Source organism: Apteryx rowi, unplaced genomic scaffold (genome assembly GCF_003343035.1).
Source record: "Apteryx rowi isolate R43461 unplaced genomic scaffold, aptRow1 scaffold_9, whole genome shotgun sequence".
Taxonomy (NCBI): Eukaryota; Metazoa; Chordata; class Aves; order Apterygiformes; family Apterygidae; genus Apteryx; species Apteryx rowi.
The window spans coordinates 7,340,880-7,357,972 of NW_020451204.1; the positions used below are offsets into that span (position 1 = coordinate 7,340,880).

Below are 17,093 nucleotides of genomic sequence, written 5' to 3' on the forward strand. Positions count from 1 at the left end.
AAAATCTTACATGCTGGGACTTCAGTTGGAGTCAGTTGTTTTGGGCCAGTTTCACCTCTTCGGCTAGCAGTCAGGTTTTTGGACTGTGAGCTTATGACGTATCTCTCAAAGTGAGTTTATGAAATAACCGTCACTGCACAATGTAGCATGCATAAATCATTCAGTAAAAATTCCTGCTGTTTCTTGAGATGTGAGTTGTGTGCTTTGCTCTAAATCCTGCTTTGGCTAGACTAGCTCCATTAAGTTTATAAACCATCAAGCAACATAGGAGATCCTGTGTGCTGCAGCAAGTGTTCATGTGTGTTGACCGAAGCACCACCCAGGATGTTCAGTCTGAGAAGAGACGTGGCGTGGTTGCTGGACTGGGGGAAAGTGGGATTGTCTGTGCCAAAATGAGCTTCTGGATGTGAGTTACAGTTCCCAGCACAGACACGGGGCTCCTTGGGGCGTGCAGGCATTCTCCTCTCTAGGTTTCCTCTACATAATGGCAATAATCTTTCCTTAGTGGGTAGAGATGTCATCACACTGACAAGGGACATATGGTTACTTGGAGTAAGTCATTTCAGAGCCATTAGCAGAAAAAGCAATTTGTGACCATACTTTCTAAAATATACTTCCCCTAGTTACACATGTTAAATACTGTCTTTGTTTTACTGGTGACATTTTGATAGCATCCCAATCAAAGGTCAGGGCCTCATTTGCTAGACACCATCTTGTTGGTGATCTTTCCCTAGACCACCTGGTTTATCAGACAAGATGTTCAAGGGTTTGTAGGCAGCCCATGCGAGGAGAAATGGGGAGAACACCTTGGCGGAGATCTGCAGCTCTCACCCAAGGTTTGTAGTGTTGTGTTACAATTGACTCTGTACAAGATGTAACAGGTAGGTGAGCGAGAGTGAGAAGAGGAGAACTGTATCACAAGCCCTCATTTGCACAACTGTGTTGTGGGTAGAGATCTTGTTGTGCCAGTGGAGACAAGTTGCAACTCAGGAGCCGTTATCTGAGATTTGATTTCAGCGCTGCCATGTCAGTGAAAAAGTGGACATTGGTGAACATCTCAATTTTGCAGTCAGTTTTGGGAGATCAGCTGTTGTGTTCCTGTGGCTGAAGCATTCCCATTTGGTTCCCTTATATGACAGTTCACTGTTAATTAAGTAGCAGAAAATTAATGGGAATTAATCGGGATTAGTTTCCCAATTAATGTGTTGAAAATGATTTGTCTCCTCAGCGTTCTCCTGTGCCTCTGGCGAGTACCTGGAGATGAAGAACCAGGTGTGCAGCAAATGCGCAGAGGGGACCTATTCCCTGGGCAGCGGGATCAAGTTTGATGAGTGGGATGAGCTGCCGGCAGGATTCTCCAATGTGGCGACGTTCATGGACACAGCTGTTGGCTCTTCTGAGAATAAAGCAGATAGCTGCAACAAGTAAGAAAGTCTGTTCTCATCCATGTTATGCGGCAAAGGGTGAGCTTGAAGCAGCTTAGAAGTACGGAGCTCCAGGACCCACATGCTGCTGGGTTTTGCTCAGTAAAAGCCTTCTGTTGCTTATGCCCAGATTATCCACTTTATGCTAAGGAACATGGGCAAGGGGCCATACCCCCAACATGGAGGCTTCAGTCCTTCTCGAGATGATGTCTGTACCACCTTGGCTGGTAGGTTGAGGGCTGTCCTGATTTCTGGATGGCAACAGCTCACATCCCTTAGTACAGGCCTGTGCGTTAAGTGTGTGTTTGGAGTTCAGCTTTGAGATCACTGATTTTGCTCAGCTTTAATTGTCATTTATGTTATAAGAAACAGTTGATCCACCAGTGCTGTGATGTGGCCTTTCAAAGGTGCCTTCCTGGGAACAGCCTTCGGTGTCCCTCGAGTCTGGGGTTCGATGAAAGCGAGGCCATTAGCCAAAGCGCAGCTCTGTAAAGACAGAGGAAAGCGTTATACTATCAGAGGTAAAAATCCATATAAAAGCACACAGTGCAGAGATCCTGAGCAGGGAGGATAAGAAGAGGGAGTGCTGCAGACGTGGCGCAGCCCCGCCGTGGTTGCTTTGTACTGTCTCACCAGCGCAGAGCCAGCTTAACTAAGTATCTTAGCTCTCCAGAGGGTAATGGCAAACAGGAGCGTCTGGGAAGCAAAATTTTTAGCCATTTTTTTGCTGTCATCGTGACCTCCTAGGGCTCATCAGCAGCTACCAAGTTTAAGAACAGCCTGGAGCTGCTCTTATTTGTAGCTGAAAAGCTCCAGGATTGTGGTATAGTAAATGTGGCTAAAAGGTACTTTCACAGCCTGTGAAGAGAGCTGTGGAGGTTGCAGAAGGCTGTTCCTGAGTCTGACTCAAAGCATGTTGGACATATGGATAATAAACCTTTCCTAGGCAGGCTAGGTCTTAAGTTTCTAGCATGTACCATGATCTTTCCCAGTGCACAGTTTTAATGATGGGCAATATTTTTATGTGAAAAACAAATGTGGATCCAGTAATAAAAGATTAGGCAGTGAATTTATCTATTGTGGCACTCTGCATCCTTTTATAGGTAATTTTTCTGTAGTAATTTAAGAAAAGTCTCCACAGTGTCTGTGATCTCAAATGAGGCTTGTTTTGTTTATGTTCCTCAGCTCTTCGTGGACTCCTCGAGGGAATTACATAGAGTCGAACAGAGACGATTGTACAGTTTCTCTCATCTACGCGGTGCACCTGAAGAAATCCGGTTCTGTCTTCTTTGAATACCAGTATATCGACAACAACATCTTCTTTGAGTTTTTCGTAAGGCCTTTTCTATCATGAATCCAAACCTATATTAAAAGAATTCAATCCAGTTAAAGACCCTCAGAAACAACTTTTCCCTCCCTTTGTGTTACTCATTTGTCCGCAGCTTGTTGTTGCTGAACAAGTTTAAAAAAAATCTTTTCTTTCTGCCACTTATCTTGCATTTTGGCATGTATTTGAGCTTCAAAACTCAGGCTAAGCCGATCCATTTTACCACGTGCTGGGATTTTCACATTGGGGTTGTGGCTGTCCAGCCTTTTCAAAGACAGCTGTTGATGGTAGATACTTCAGTTTGGGAGTGTTTGACTTGAGATGGTTTTGAAGTGGCTTCAAGTTTAAAGAGACTTCTTCCAAGTTAGGCATCCAGAACCTGAGATACTCCAAGGCATTAGCAATATATGGAAACTTTAGATTTTGGTCAATTTGGATCATAGCCTTTAAGATAAATGGAAAAGCAAAAGAGACAAAAGGCTGGAGAATTGTTTTTTTTACTGCTTTATGATTGACTTCTTTTAAAGGAGCCAAAGAGATTTAGGAGTCAAAATTCAGCTGACGTTCAGTGAGAATTAGGCTTGGAGGGCAAGTCTGCGCTGTGAAATGGCAGGGCTGTGGGCAGTTAGCTCTGAAATGGGAGCAGCCTGGCTGGGCTTGCGCCACGCGGCACCCACAGTGCTAAAACGATCCCTGCTGATCAGCCTGCCAGACCCGAGTGGGAAAGGCAGCCTTGCGCTGCCGGGGGGATGGGTCACCTGGGGCCGGGGGTCCCAGCGCCAGCCCTCGCAGAGCTGCATTGCTTTCCCTGCTAGTGTTGTATCTGCTGCTGACGGTAGGGAAAGACGTAATGAGAGGCAGCTGGGAGCAGGAGAGGACCGGGAATTTTCCATCCCCTCTGTTACCGCCTCTCTCCCTGTCTGCTGAGCTACGGTGGTCATCTGCAAAGCGCTATTTGTGCTGGCTCAGAGGAGTGCAGGGCCTTAATTGGTGTTTGGAGAGTGTTTCATGAAGCTGAGACAAAAGTGCAAAGTGTCCTTATTCTTAGTAGAGACGAGAAAGGAAGACAAAAATAACCTGCTGGAGGCACCCTCTTGCTGCTACATCAGTGCAATCTATTGCACTTGGGTAGTAGACAGTGCAGACTATATTATTCAGCCATTTCAGATTTATATTAGACTATCCTTCCCTTTTCATCAGGAGAAAGCAGCAAATACTCTTTTTACTGTCAGATGAATGTAACAGGATTATGAATCCTAGCTCTAGTTGCTTGACTGACTGATCTGCTCCTGCAAAGGAGCAAATATACTGTTTCTTCGAGTGCTAGCTCTGAAAATGGCTTTTTGATTATTACTTTTATCTACATCCCACTGATTCACCTCCTTAAATTTGTCATTCCCATTTCACAGACCAGTGACTGGTGCAGTCCTTTGTAGAAATCACCATGCAAATAGTTCTTAGTGGTCCTCAGTATTTCATAGAAACTATACTTAATACTCTTCTAAAAGTTCTTTTCTTTCTCCAGCTTGTCTTTGTGGTTAAATATATTTAATGATGACCCTTTAGCTCTGAATGATGGTATTTCACTGGCAGTGGCTTGCAGTTTGCCAGAGAATGGTAAACTTTATGGACTCACCAGATACAGGTGGCTGCACTACTGGTCTGTGGGCAAATCTGAGGGTTAGCAATGAGATGTGGTCCTCAAATGTGGGAACCAAGTGGGGATGCTTCATGTTAGATACCTGCCACTGCTTCTGCCTACCCTTCCCAGACTCCCTTACATATTTAAGCCATTTGCACCTTGTGAGAAGAGACTATATCCATTTCCCTGTTCTCCATTTTCCAGTGGAGATTGTCTCCATTTGCAGGTGGGAACTGAGGCACAGAGATGCTGAAGCTCAGATTGCTCAAGATAATTAGGGGTCTACCTGCTATTTAGGTGCTGCTTCTCCCCTCTTTTCCTTAACTATAGATCTAGGTGGGAATTAAGTACATAGATGCTTTGGAGGATGTGGGGTTATATGACTTACTTCAGGAACAATGTGGAATAACTCCGAGGAGACTTGACCCCAGGTCTTATGAATTTCAGCCTAAAGCATTGAACTATCCTTTCTCCCTGTTGGTGTACAGGCTGAGTAATTGGACTGGTACCTCAAAGGGAGTTAATGCTTTTTCTTTAGAAAAGACATCTCTGAGAAGAATAGAGTGGGAAGCTCTGAGTCCATGCGGCAAACGCTTCCATAAGGAGAGGGCTGCAAGGCTGTGCTGGGCTGGGCAAGGGGAAGTAAATCCTGCAGCTTTCCCAGCGGAGATTCTCAGTGGCACTTTCCTTCTCCCTTAATAATATCACTCTCATCTCTTGTGAGGTTGGGTGACAGGGAGCCAACAAGTTAATATATATTGACTCTGAGTTTGTCAGAGAAAGCAGTTTGTTTTCTAGCTTTGGCCTGTCCACTCCTAACTCCTCCTCGATTTAGAGGCCCATGGTCACATCCCAGGTTTGAGAGAATTGGGTCCTGGTGGGCTCAGGAGAAGGAGGAGGCCTCCAAGACAAGGAGCTCGTCACCAAAATATGGCCAGATAATGAGAGGAGAAGGCCAGGGTGTGCTCTTCCTGTCCTTTTTTTTCAGCTACAGCAGAGGTGCTGTCATCTCATGCACTGCTAAGCTGCAAGCAGCTTTTGAAAGTTTTTTTTTTGCCACAAATAAAGCAGCTGCTGTCCTAAATACATAGACAATAGGAACAAAGCTGAATCTTATCATTCCCCACCTATAGTCGCTATACTGACAGACACTGTTCTCATGTTTTTGATTAACAGATACAGAATGACCAGTGCAAAGAGATGGAGTCCACAGCAGACAAGTGGGTGAAGCTAACGGACAATGGGGAATGGGGCTCTCATTCCGTAAGTGTAAAAGAATCCATCATGATACTCTTTTTCCTATTTTTGTAAATGTCTGTGATTTCCTCTGACTAGAGATCAAATAAGGGCCAGATCCTGTGAATTTGCTTGAAGAATCACAACTTGTCTGCTACGGCAAGCCAAGCCGCCGAGATCTCTAAGGGTCTGATCCCAAAGCAAATGATACAGATGCAAGTCTTTCTCTTGATTTCCCTGGGCTTTGAATCAAGTGCTTTATGAGGCTAAACAGCTTTATGCAAATCTGCACACCGCAGTCCCTCCACATGATTGTAATTGAAATCTTCTAATACAGTTGTTTGCTTGTGAGAGCAAGAGATTATTCCCGGGTGCTCAGAAGACACTGTGGTCGGTGGGAATGGTGTCTATGTGTGCAAGCAGACAGGACTGGCTTTTTATTTTCAAGTGCATGTCTCAGAGCTGGACTGCACCCAGCCTGTGCTCCGTTGTACCTTTCCCGGTTAAAAAGAGAGCTGGCAGTACTGGGGTGGCTCCTGTGGTGCTGGTACAAGTGTGTCCACATTGGAAACAGCAGCCTTTCACTGCCCTGCGGCCCAGCCAATGGATTCGGTCACTGCACCAACGGCGCGTAGACTAGGTCTTCCTCACTAGCTCCCTCTGAGGCTGGGTTTCCACTATATCAGCATATCCTAATTCACAGAGTTGTGCCAGCAAAGGCCCAGTGTAGGTGACATGATGCCAGAAAGAAAAGACTTTTCATTGGCATGGACAGCAGCCTGCTCTCTACTTTCCAAGGCCTCTTGGAGGATAACATGTATTCCCGAGCCAGCTCTGGTTGGCAATGATTGTTAGCTCAGGTGCAAGCAAGTTGGATCAGGAGGCTGGGTCAGGAGGATGAGGGGTATGGGCTGAGAAGTGGATCCAAGGCCAAGCCACCAACCTGGGTGAGCAGGATGATGTAAACAGTTTGCGCACTGGAGATGGTGGCATCTGAGCTCCTTGTCCAGGACTGGTACTGCCAGTGGAGAGAAGCAGGAGGGATGCAAATGTCCCCAGTAACTATGAAGGGTGTTTGGATGCTTGGCTGAAGGGTAGATGTGTGAGCTAGGATGGCTCACATGCTGTGGCTGTCTGTCTGCTAGGCCTTTGTCTGCACTGCAAACCCCACCACACTGGCTCTGCCGATCCCAGTTTTCCAGCAGCTTCAGCCTCTGCTTTCAGCACACCATGCTCGAGTGCTGCTGCATCGGGGCTAAAGTTGGGTAGCCCTGCACCACACAACATGATGCTCCATGCAGTATGGTCCCAGTTCTGCCGTCACCTGGGGTATTGCAGCTCTCCTTTGCCCCCAGTCCCACGGACAGTAGGTGTTTGGTTGGTTTGCTGCACTGTGTCTCTGCTTCCTTCAGTATGCTGTTAAGCTCTCCAGGTAGAGCACTCATGCTTTCCTCTTTCTGGTGTGATGGCCTGGCTGAAATGTGCAGCAGCTTGGGCTTTTGGTGGAACGGATTCCTCCTCAGGCTTGCACCAAGGATGCAGTTTGGCGTTCACCTGGGGCAAACCTGCCTGGCCTGTTTGCTCGATCGCTCCGTTAGGACTCTTTCTCCTGGGTCAACCCCATGGTCCTGGCAGGACCGCCTTACATGGGTAGAGTTATTCCTCTTCTTGTGTGGGATAGCTAAACTAGGATAAAGCACCTTTGGGCCAGTATCACTGTGGCAGCAGCAAGAGTTTTGTGCTGGACTGGTAGATTTGCAGATATTTTACAAATTTGCAGACCAGGCAAGGTCTTGTTAGACCGGCTGCTGCTAGTGGGACTGCAGTTACACAGGTGGGTTTAAGTTAGCAGGCACTGACTGCTGAAAGAAGTGGTCCTGCCTTGCTCCTCCTCCTTATCCTGGCCTCGGTACCACTAGCACAGGGTTTTGCACAGCCCCTTGCTGAACGCACTGTGAAGACATGTAGGTCAAAGCATTTTGGGCCTGGGTCGTTTTTCCCCGTCTCTTTCACTGTTCTGGGTCAGGAATGAGCAGGAGGGGTGGGACCACCGCTGGGAACGTTCCTGGTTTGTGCTAGTTTACCGATCATGAAGTTACAGGGTTAGATGCAGGAAAATCCTGATTTAAAGCCTGGCCTCTAAATGGAACTCACTTCAAAGCCTGTTTTTTCGAATCCTGGATCCTCTTTTTTTTTTTCTTTTTTCTTTTTTCTTCTTAATAAAAGTGAATCTCAGGGCTTTAAAAACAAGCCATCTGACTATATCTGAATATGCAGCTAGAGTTTCTCTGCGCAGGGATGCCTGCTAACTGTCATATGTATCCTTGCAGGTGACTTTGAAATCAGGTAGTAATATATTATATTGGAGAACAACAGGGATTCTCATGGGGTCTAAAGTGGTAAAACCAGTTCTGGTGAAAAACATCACAATTGAAGGTAAGTGATAGTTAACCTATTAGCTCTTGAGCTCACTCTTTTGTCATCACATTTGGCATGTGCCATTGCTACTCTTGTGTCTTCTGCAGTAAAGTGATTTTTGGGTCCCCTCATCCCCCGTTTTCTCCTCTAAGGTGTAGAAACAGAACAGCAAAACTTCACGCTGTCAGGCAAGGGCTGATAAATTAATTTAGCTGGTAAATGATGCCATCTCCTGGAGAAGGCTGGTTTAGCAAATAGAGAGAAAAAGGAGAGGGAAAAAAAACCCAACTTGTTTAGTTCAGTGTAGTGTAGAAAGACCAGGCTTACTGGTGAGCCTGTCGGTAAGAAATTGAACAACATAACTGTTCTGGACCAATGACAGTTAAATCACCATTTAAATTATTTAATTAGTCTGGGATAGTTATTTTAGTCCATTTCTAAGTGTAATCAAGCCTGGAGTGCCGTATGATGTTCTTACACGCAGCCTTGCACTGAGGAGCAAGGATTGAAGACCTAAATCTTAAGTCAGCAAGACCAAAGGGTCTAAAGTGAGCAGTGAAAGTATGTGATCTTTAATCCAGTGTGTTATCCAGCTTGTCTGCTTTTCCAGATAAGGAGGCAGGCAGTAGTTATGGAGCATATCTCTCTGCTTTTCAGTGTGTTTACCTGTATTTACCTTACAGGAGTTGCATATACGTCTGAATGCTTCCCATGCAAACCTGGTACCTTCAGTGACAAACCAGGTTCATCCAGCTGCCAAGTGTGTCCAAGAAATACTTATTCTGAGAAAGGAGCTAAAGAGTGCACCAAGTGTAAAGAAGAAACATATTATGCAGGTACATAAATCTTATAAGATAAACAAAACCAGGAGAGTCGGGTCATGAGCTCACCCCGTTTCTGTGGGCAAATGCAAGAGCTGCTTGATCCAACAATGAAGTTTGGTCTCCAGTTGATAAGCAAAGTGAAATGGAAATGAAGATGGAATGTGGAAATGAAGAGGTGCTTCCCAAAAGCTGTGGAGGGCACTGGATCTTGGCCAAGGCCACCTACACTTACGTAAAAGGATCTCCAGATCTTTTGTGACTTCAAAGTGTACATTTCGTCTAAGTGATAATAGCAGTCTTCTGTGCCCTCTTGTGGTAATTATTGTTATTGGTTGGTGGTTCCTGAATTGGCTTCATCGCTGCCTTCAGATTGTGGTGTTTCTAGGAGTCTCTTTTCCAAACGCTCCCCTGGCCCATCCCTGCCTCTCCTTTGGTTGGAAGATGTGGTGATCTAGTGCAAAACCGAGTCCCAAAACTCTTCTGCATCCCATGTAGCTAGCAGTCATGAAATAACATGGGCAAAATCCATGCTTTATGTGTTGATCAGACTGTCTTCAATTCTCTTGCTTGTAAATTGTTTTAAAAGAAAGTTTTTAAAGAATAAGTTATTGACCATAACACCTACTATCACAGCTTACAGCAAATGCTGGGGGCTTGTGCCTGTGGTCATGATATGAATGGGAGATTTGTAAAGATACCTGGTGAGAAGAAAAGCTGGGCCAGTGTTGTAAAAACTTTCTAATGGATTAGAGTGTTTTCGTTCTTTTTCAAGTGAGAATTTATTTCCATACTTGGACAAACACAATTTACTGCCTAAAGATGAAGGATTGGGGTGAGAATTTGGGTGACTCCTTGCTATACTGAGTCAGTGAATTTCAGATTGACAGTAGAAGCATAGCTGATATTTTCCCAGTTCTCCGCAGTTCACGGAAAAGTTAATGTAGACTCTATTTAAGAGCTTAATTTTTCATTCCGGTTTTGTATTTTTCTGCTGGCTCACTTTGCTCTCCAGATATCAAGCTCATTACAGTTGCTTGCAGGGATCATTTGACAGTTTAACATCCTGTTTCTTACCCTTTTTGTTTTAGATGAGGGATCCAGTGAATGTACAGAGCGTCCTCCATGCACAAACAAAGACTTTTTCCAGATCCATACTCCATGTGATAAGGAAGGAAAAGTAAGTGGAAGGCACGATATTATTTTTGCGCGTGCTGTGATCTCTTGATCTGAAAACAAGGCAGGGGGTCAGTACTTTGTGTTGTAATTTTGCTTCCAGGATTGAATCTCTCTGAGACTGCGGGAATGTCCTTCAGCTGCTTTCTCTCCAGCTTTTATCCATCTGTAAGATTTTTGCCACCCTGGGCCTACTTAAGGGATATGTCATGGTGAAACGTTAAGCTTCTTGTGCTTGTGATCAGTCTGACTGGGTCACTGGGAGTTACCTCTGTTCCCCTTAAAAAGCAAGGTTGGGGCACAGGCTGAAGCACTGGCCCAGAGTAGACCCTACTGTCTAGTTGTTAGCACTTTTCCTGGAATACTTTTAGCTTGTGCCAACTTGTGCCAGCTTGCCCCATCCCAGGCAATGCCCATGCGTGACTCAGGTGCTAGCACAGGACAGGGAGCATGGGACGTGACCACACCTATTTTGGGTGGAAGAGAGTTTGCCTACATGGATGTGAACTGTGTCATGCTCTACGGTTTTAGCATCAAAGAACGGTCCATGATCTGTTTGATTAATAGTATAGGTGTAGCCTGGGAGTGCCCATGTGCAACATCAGACCCTGACTGCAGATAACGTGCTTGCCTTGTGGGAATGCCTGGAGAGGTTCTGGACTACCAGGAGGTTACCACAGTCACATGGGAACTTCTTTGAGTTTTGGAGAAGGAACTCCCATTTACTGGGGAATGAAGCCCACAGTGGGCATGTGGCCAGGCCTGTTTTGTCTATTCCCTCACCTTTCCTATCTCTCTTAAACCCAGGTGGGGTCTTAGACCCAGACAATTAGTCAAAATCCATAGAACCCGTGGTTGCTTGCCTAATATGTGCTCGCAGGATGGAGTATTTTGGAGTCTCCTGGTCAATCAGTTCCAAAATACAACTCAACGTTCATGTGCTTTATTAAAGAAAGCTTCAAACACTCTACTTCCAGAACTGGCAGGCTCTATAACCACAGCATTCAGCACAACCCACTCTTGACTCACTGATTATTGCTCTGTTAACTTCTTTTAATGATTCAAGGAATTAGCAGCAACGTTTACTCCTACACCTCCAGGTACTGCTTTAATTGTGGCCTCCTGCAGATTACTCTGTAACTGATCCGTGCAATTCAAGGCTCACTGGCTTTGAATAGGTTCCCACTGGTGACACTCAACTTCCTCTTCCTGCCGTCTCAGTGGCCTTCCCCTTCATGATGGACATCATCAGAACATAAAGCGAGTCTTTCTGCAGACACCCTTCCGCTTCCCATTGCAATGAGAATGTGTGTCATAAACGCACAAATGTTGGCTGGGTTTTCAGAACTGCTTTCGCCACTCAGTGCTCTGCATCTCTAGAAATCAGTCAGGGTATGTAGTACTCCCCAGCCATCTCTACATGTGCTATAGCCCACTGAAAGCTTGGTTCTGCAAACCATCTTCAGATGAGCAATGGCTGTAAAGCACCAGCCTGCAGGCCTCTTGTCTTACAGACCAATTTTTCACGGGATGTTAGATTGTCTTCTCCCTTCTGCTGTCCCCACTGCATGTGTAGAAGGATGATTATGACACTAGACTGATCCTCAAGGGGCCCTGTGAGATTTAGACACTTGACTCCCACTGATTTTCATTCATCTACTGCGTTAAAAATCCGAGGCTGATTCATTCAGCCTGGACTTATCAACCCTCACCTGAGTGGTTGTGGGCACTCTCTGACCCTTTCTTCCCTAGCTCAGCCTCCATGGAAGTAGTTCAGTGTGTACAAAATGTCTGGGCTCTGTGCAATCACATGGGTACCTTGCCTACTCCTGATCCTTTTTATTTTAAATATCATACATCCCTGTTGCTGCTGAAGTAGACAGCAATAATCCAGAAAATCCGTTAACTGGTAGAGAGCAGCAAGGGCAGGCTGATCCATATGGGAAGGGGAACTGTGAGCCAAGCATGACAGCAAGGCAAGCAGAGGTAGTGGCCCCTCTGACACTGGGGACAGTCCCATAGTACTTGAGCAAAGTGAACAAAGGGGATCCAGTGTCAGCAATCATATTCAGCCAAGAGTCCAGATTGCTGGACATGTCCGTAGCAGGATCAATGTTAAGTCAGCATGTCTGCAAGCGCCAGGTCCAGAGACATAAACCAGGGTCAGCAACAGCCTGATGATCGCCAGACAAGTCCATAGTGGTGAGGCAGGTCTGAGGTCAACCTGGGAAGTCAAGTCCATAGGTCACAGTCAGGATCTGGATCGGAGGGGTATGTGATCTGGCACAGGCATGGCTGCAACACAAATTAAGCAGGGACCAGGGGTGAGAACCTCAGCTTCCATGCAGCGCCCAGGAGCTGGCGGTTGAGCCTGCACTGGGGCTTCTTCCAACTGTTTTTCAAACAGCTTCAAAGGTGGCCAATGCTTCTTGAACAGTTTTCTCTTATCAGAGGATGAGCTTTGAGCACAGGTGGCTGAACACCAGGATGGCAGGGGGATGTACTCAGTGCCCTGACACCAAGGATCGAATGCCATAAGATGGAATCTCCCCTGCCACACTCTGTACCCAAACTTGGGAACCCAGTCTCTTCTTTTTCCCTTCTCTGTCCTTCCCTTTATTATCCCAGATGTGTGAGGGCTGTATTTGACCTAAAACATTGGGAATGTCCTGGTTTCATTTATAGGGAGGACCTTGACTGGGGCATTGAGTCCTACAGCTGCCTAATACACCACGTGAGCCTAGTGTTTTCTCGTTTCAGACTCAAATCATGTACAAATGGATAGAGCCCAAGATCTGCAGAGAGGATCTTCCTGATGGGTTGACCCTGCCACCTTCTGGAGAGAGAAAGGATTGTCCACCATGCAATCCTGGCTTTTACAACAATGCCTCATCTTCCTGCACTCCTTGTCCACAGGGCATGTTTTCAGATGGGACACAGGGTAGGAGGCCTGTTCCCTTGAGGGCATCCTTTCAATATTTGACTGCAGTCAGTCACCTACAGACATCGCTTGTATCCCTAAAGATAGTCGTCCATTTGTATGTTGCTTACTTTAAAGATACATCCCCATAAACCAGAGTTCATTTTCCATAAAATACTTATTAAATGGCATTGAGGAGAGGGAGTAGGATGTCTGGTTTTCCTCAAAAGTCCTTTCTTATCACGGATTGCTGCTCTAATTTGACCTGCTGCATTCTGGATGTGTTCCTTGGCTGTTGTAAACATCCTAAGGGTTATTTTAAGGGTTTCTGAGAAGTGAATCAGAATTTTCAGTCAGTAATTCCTTTCTGTCCTTTCTTCCATCCATGCCAAGTTCTTCCCTGTGCAAATCTCATTTTAAGTACTATCAGTTGAAAACTCTGCCAACTTTGTCTAGCCTAAACTCTGGCTCGTTGGTTCTGAAATGTACTGACCCAGCAGACACCTACAGAAGTTTGTGGGAACTGTTGTTTACCAATATCATCAAACTTTTAGTTGAAGCCACTAAAAGGAATGTGGTTTGGGGGATCAGTTGCAGATCAGTTAGCGTGCTTATGGTCTTCAATTTGTAAAACACTAGCCTGATTTTTTAATGTTCTGGTCCTGATAAGTCATTGGCTGTTTAATTATAAAGAAATGAATTATTTTCTTAGCTCAATATTTCTCCCAAAGAGTAAAACGCTAATGTCTGTGTTCTTTGAAGCACTGTGTTTGAGATGCACTTTGGCCGTGTGATTTCCTTCTCCTGCCCTCTCTCCCTGTAGAGTGCAAAGCGTGTCCTGCTGGGACTGAGCCAGCTCTTGGGTTTGAGTATAAGTGGTGGAACATCCTGCCAGGCAACATGAAGACCTCTTGTTTTAATGTTGGCAATTCAAAGTGTGATGGGATGAATGGTGAGCCAAACTCCTTGTATTGTTACGTGCCTGTCTTTCTTCTGTGCTGATCACCATTGAAATGGAGTGCCCGTCAAAATGAATATGCTGTTTTCTGAGTGAGTCATAATGCAGAGTTCCTTCCTTTTCTTTAATTGCACCAGGCTTGATAATTCTTGTAGGAAGTAGCGTCACTGAATATCACAAAGAGGAAATAAAGCATCTCTTCTATACCAGAAGAGGGCAGGAGCTGCAGTTTACACCAGTTCCCGTCAGCTGAGGATCTGTCCTGTAATACGTTTTTATGCATCTGAATATGTCTGTTTAAAAAAATGCTTGACTTATCTCTAATTTATCTCCTTTCATGTTTTGTGATAGCTATGTCTTTCAAGGACACACTTAGTTCTTTCAGAAAACTGACTTTAATTTGTGATCTTTGTTCATTTAGCGTTCAGAGCTTTCTTTCTGCACATGTACTAAGGTTGCAGCAGAGAGCAGTCACAGCTCATCTGTGAAAATGGTCCTGTTCAGGACTTCTCCTATCTCCAGTCTTCTATGAGAGATTTTCCTCAGGCTAATCTGTCTTGTTAGATTGATGTAACTCAAGCTTTGAACTGTGTTGAACAGAGATGCACTTAAGCCTGTGCTTAAAGTTTAACACATAGATTCATTGATTCATCAGTTTTAAGGCTGGAGGAGATCAGGTGGATCATCCTGTTTGAGCTGCACAGCACAGGTCTGGGAATTTCAATTGCTTTGCTGATTTCAAGGTGACATTTGCCTGTAAAATCAGCAGTTAATTCAATTACTGAATTTTTCCTTTTAAAAGCATTATTATAGTGCTCTACAATTTATGCTAGGCGTCTTCAAAATGTACTAATGCACTGAATTGTTAAAAAAAAGTATAGTAACATAACAATTTTTTTGTAATGTGACCTGGAAACCAGTCATTTCTTGAAAAACCTGTGTATTTTGTCTTGTGAAGGTTGGGAGGTGGCTGGTGACCATATCCAGAGTGGGACAGGAGGCTCTGACAATGACTATCTCATCTTGAACCTGCACATCCCGGGATTTAAGTAAGGAACAGAATTTTTTTCATAAATTTCTCATTTATCTCTGCCATCACCCCTGGCATGAAAAGGGTTTTCCTTTTTGAAGTGTAATAATGTCATGGTTCATGAATGAGAAACAAGAGGAAACTTGGATTTTATTGCCGTGTCCCCAGTAGGCGCACTGCAGCAAACTGAGTTCTGTAAGACCTTGGTTTTCAGCAGCATTTGCTTGAGTTTGAGGTACCAGCTGGTTGACACTCTAGGAACGGAGTAAAGATGTTCCTGCTCCTCTGATTCTAAATCATGCTAACGTAACCAGCTAAACTACACTTGATGAAGGGAATTTACCCAAACCCATTTTACTTTGCATTGCAGCTGACTCCAGTCAGCCTGCACGGTCTGTGCTTGCCCTAGAGTTGGTGGAGAGGTGTTCAAGAGAACAGTACATCCCACCTCTTCTGCACCCTGAAGCAGCTGCTGGCGGTGCTTGTGTCTCCTCTTTGCTGTATCTCAGCTGAGAGGGATTGTAACTTCTTATACTGTATTAGCAAACTGTGATTTTTTTTTTTTTAAATTATGGGAAAACAATGAAAATCAAAGATAAGCAAGAAACATGCATGGAAAAGCTTGGCATGTCTCTGTGTGTCACTGTGATAGTCATTGGGGATTCAGTAAAGCAGTTGCTAATAGGGGGTGAATGTACTTTTAAGTATTTGCAGGGGAGCACCCTGAATTTTTATGGTTTGTAGCTCCCACAACTGGAGGGTAGATGCAATGCAACCAGTGTAAATTGCTTTACACTTAGAGCTATTCCCATGAAACAGAGTTAAACATTAAGGTTTCCTACCAACACAATTGTATTTGGGTGATGATTGTAGGGAGAGAACTATACTGTAAAGAAGTCATGCACTCAGAAAATAATCATTCTGCTACCCAGTATGTTGTGTTACCTGGTCTCCGTAGTTCTGCAAGGACAGGTTTTATGTGACAGAATTTCTATAGTTTTCCTGCTGTACCAAAAGCAATTGGAGGGATTGACTGCTGTGTGTCTGGAGAGCACCTTGCAAATGTTTCATTCCTTCTCTGTTAAATAGACCTCTGACATCAATGACAGGAGCAACTGGGTCAGAACTAGGACGGATTACTTTTATTTTTGAGACCATCTGCTCAGCAGATTGTGTGCTGTACTTTATGGCGGTAAGTGAGACCTCTCTCTCCATGACTGACGACTCAGCCTGGTATTCCACATGTCACTTTAATATCTCTACATAGGCGTGATTAGTTGCACTTGGCTTATTATGACTAAGATTAAGCATGACATTAGTTTAATGTCTGTGGTGCCCTTGCAGGAAGGATTTAATTAATGACCTAGCAAAGTTTCTTCATCACTCGAATTGTGAACCTGTTCTTGGTTATCTGTTTATTTTAAAAGAAAGCATTTGACACCGAAGAGCCAAATTTTCTCTTGTTAAGCCCATTGATTAAATTCTCACTGTCTTTTGTGCAGTCAAGTTTGCCTCCATAAGTTTAACAGCATCACAAGTCAAGATGTGGGACAGGGGAATGGGAAGCAGCAAACTTGGGAATTTAGTCCTGTTTCTGTCAGTGACCTGGGGAATCACTAGGGCTGTAGACAGGCATTTGTTTGTGAAACAATGTCTTAGATAAGTGCTGTGGTTTTTACTTTCCTCATCCTGCTTATGTCAGGCCATCAGCTGAGGTAAGGTAATTGAGCCTGCGACTGTTCCCTCATCCCTTCCATTGCAAAGTGAAGCTTTTTTTTTCTTCCCTTGAAACCTCCTTCAGACTGGTGAGCAGATGCTTTTCCATGTTCAGTGATAATTTGAAGGAATCTGCTGCATCTTGCACTGGAGCAGAGCTGGAGTGCTTACACGGTCATTTAAAGCCGATGGAGAATAAGAAACACAGCCATAGACCACAACGTTTTTTTCTCATGGAAACTTTGGCAGTGCTTTATTTGCTTCAGTTCTATTTCACTTGAGACACCAACAAACTGGGTATCCAAAGATGGTGGAACCTACAATTTTAATTTTGGCCTTCCCCTCTCTGTGCCATGGCACCCACATGTTTTCTAGAATTTGAAATCTGAAAGAACCAGTGTGATGAACTGTCCGGAAAACATTTA

At 44.7% G+C, this 17,093-nt stretch overlaps 1 protein-coding gene across 1 annotated transcript in view; it reads left to right on the forward strand.

Annotated features, from left to right (window-relative positions):
- The first annotated feature begins 1,245 nt into the window (after positions 1 to 1,245).
- KIAA1324L (KIAA1324 like) overlaps positions 1,246 to 17,093 on the forward strand; it is a 33,726-nt gene continuing 17,878 nt past the window's right edge. The window contains exons 1-10 of the mRNA XM_026091266.1: positions 1,246 to 1,424; positions 2,610 to 2,757; positions 5,570 to 5,656; positions 7,960 to 8,065; positions 8,731 to 8,883; positions 9,960 to 10,048; positions 12,805 to 12,985; positions 13,788 to 13,916; positions 14,881 to 14,971; positions 16,042 to 16,144. Of these exons, the coding sequence (XP_025947051.1) occupies positions 1,261 to 1,424; positions 2,610 to 2,757; positions 5,570 to 5,656; positions 7,960 to 8,065; positions 8,731 to 8,883; positions 9,960 to 10,048; positions 12,805 to 12,985; positions 13,788 to 13,916; positions 14,881 to 14,971; positions 16,042 to 16,144 (1,251 nt within the window). The 5' untranslated portion in view covers positions 1,246 to 1,260. The remainder of the gene's footprint in view (positions 1,425 to 2,609; positions 2,758 to 5,569; positions 5,657 to 7,959; positions 8,066 to 8,730; positions 8,884 to 9,959; positions 10,049 to 12,804; positions 12,986 to 13,787; positions 13,917 to 14,880; positions 14,972 to 16,041; positions 16,145 to 17,093) is intronic.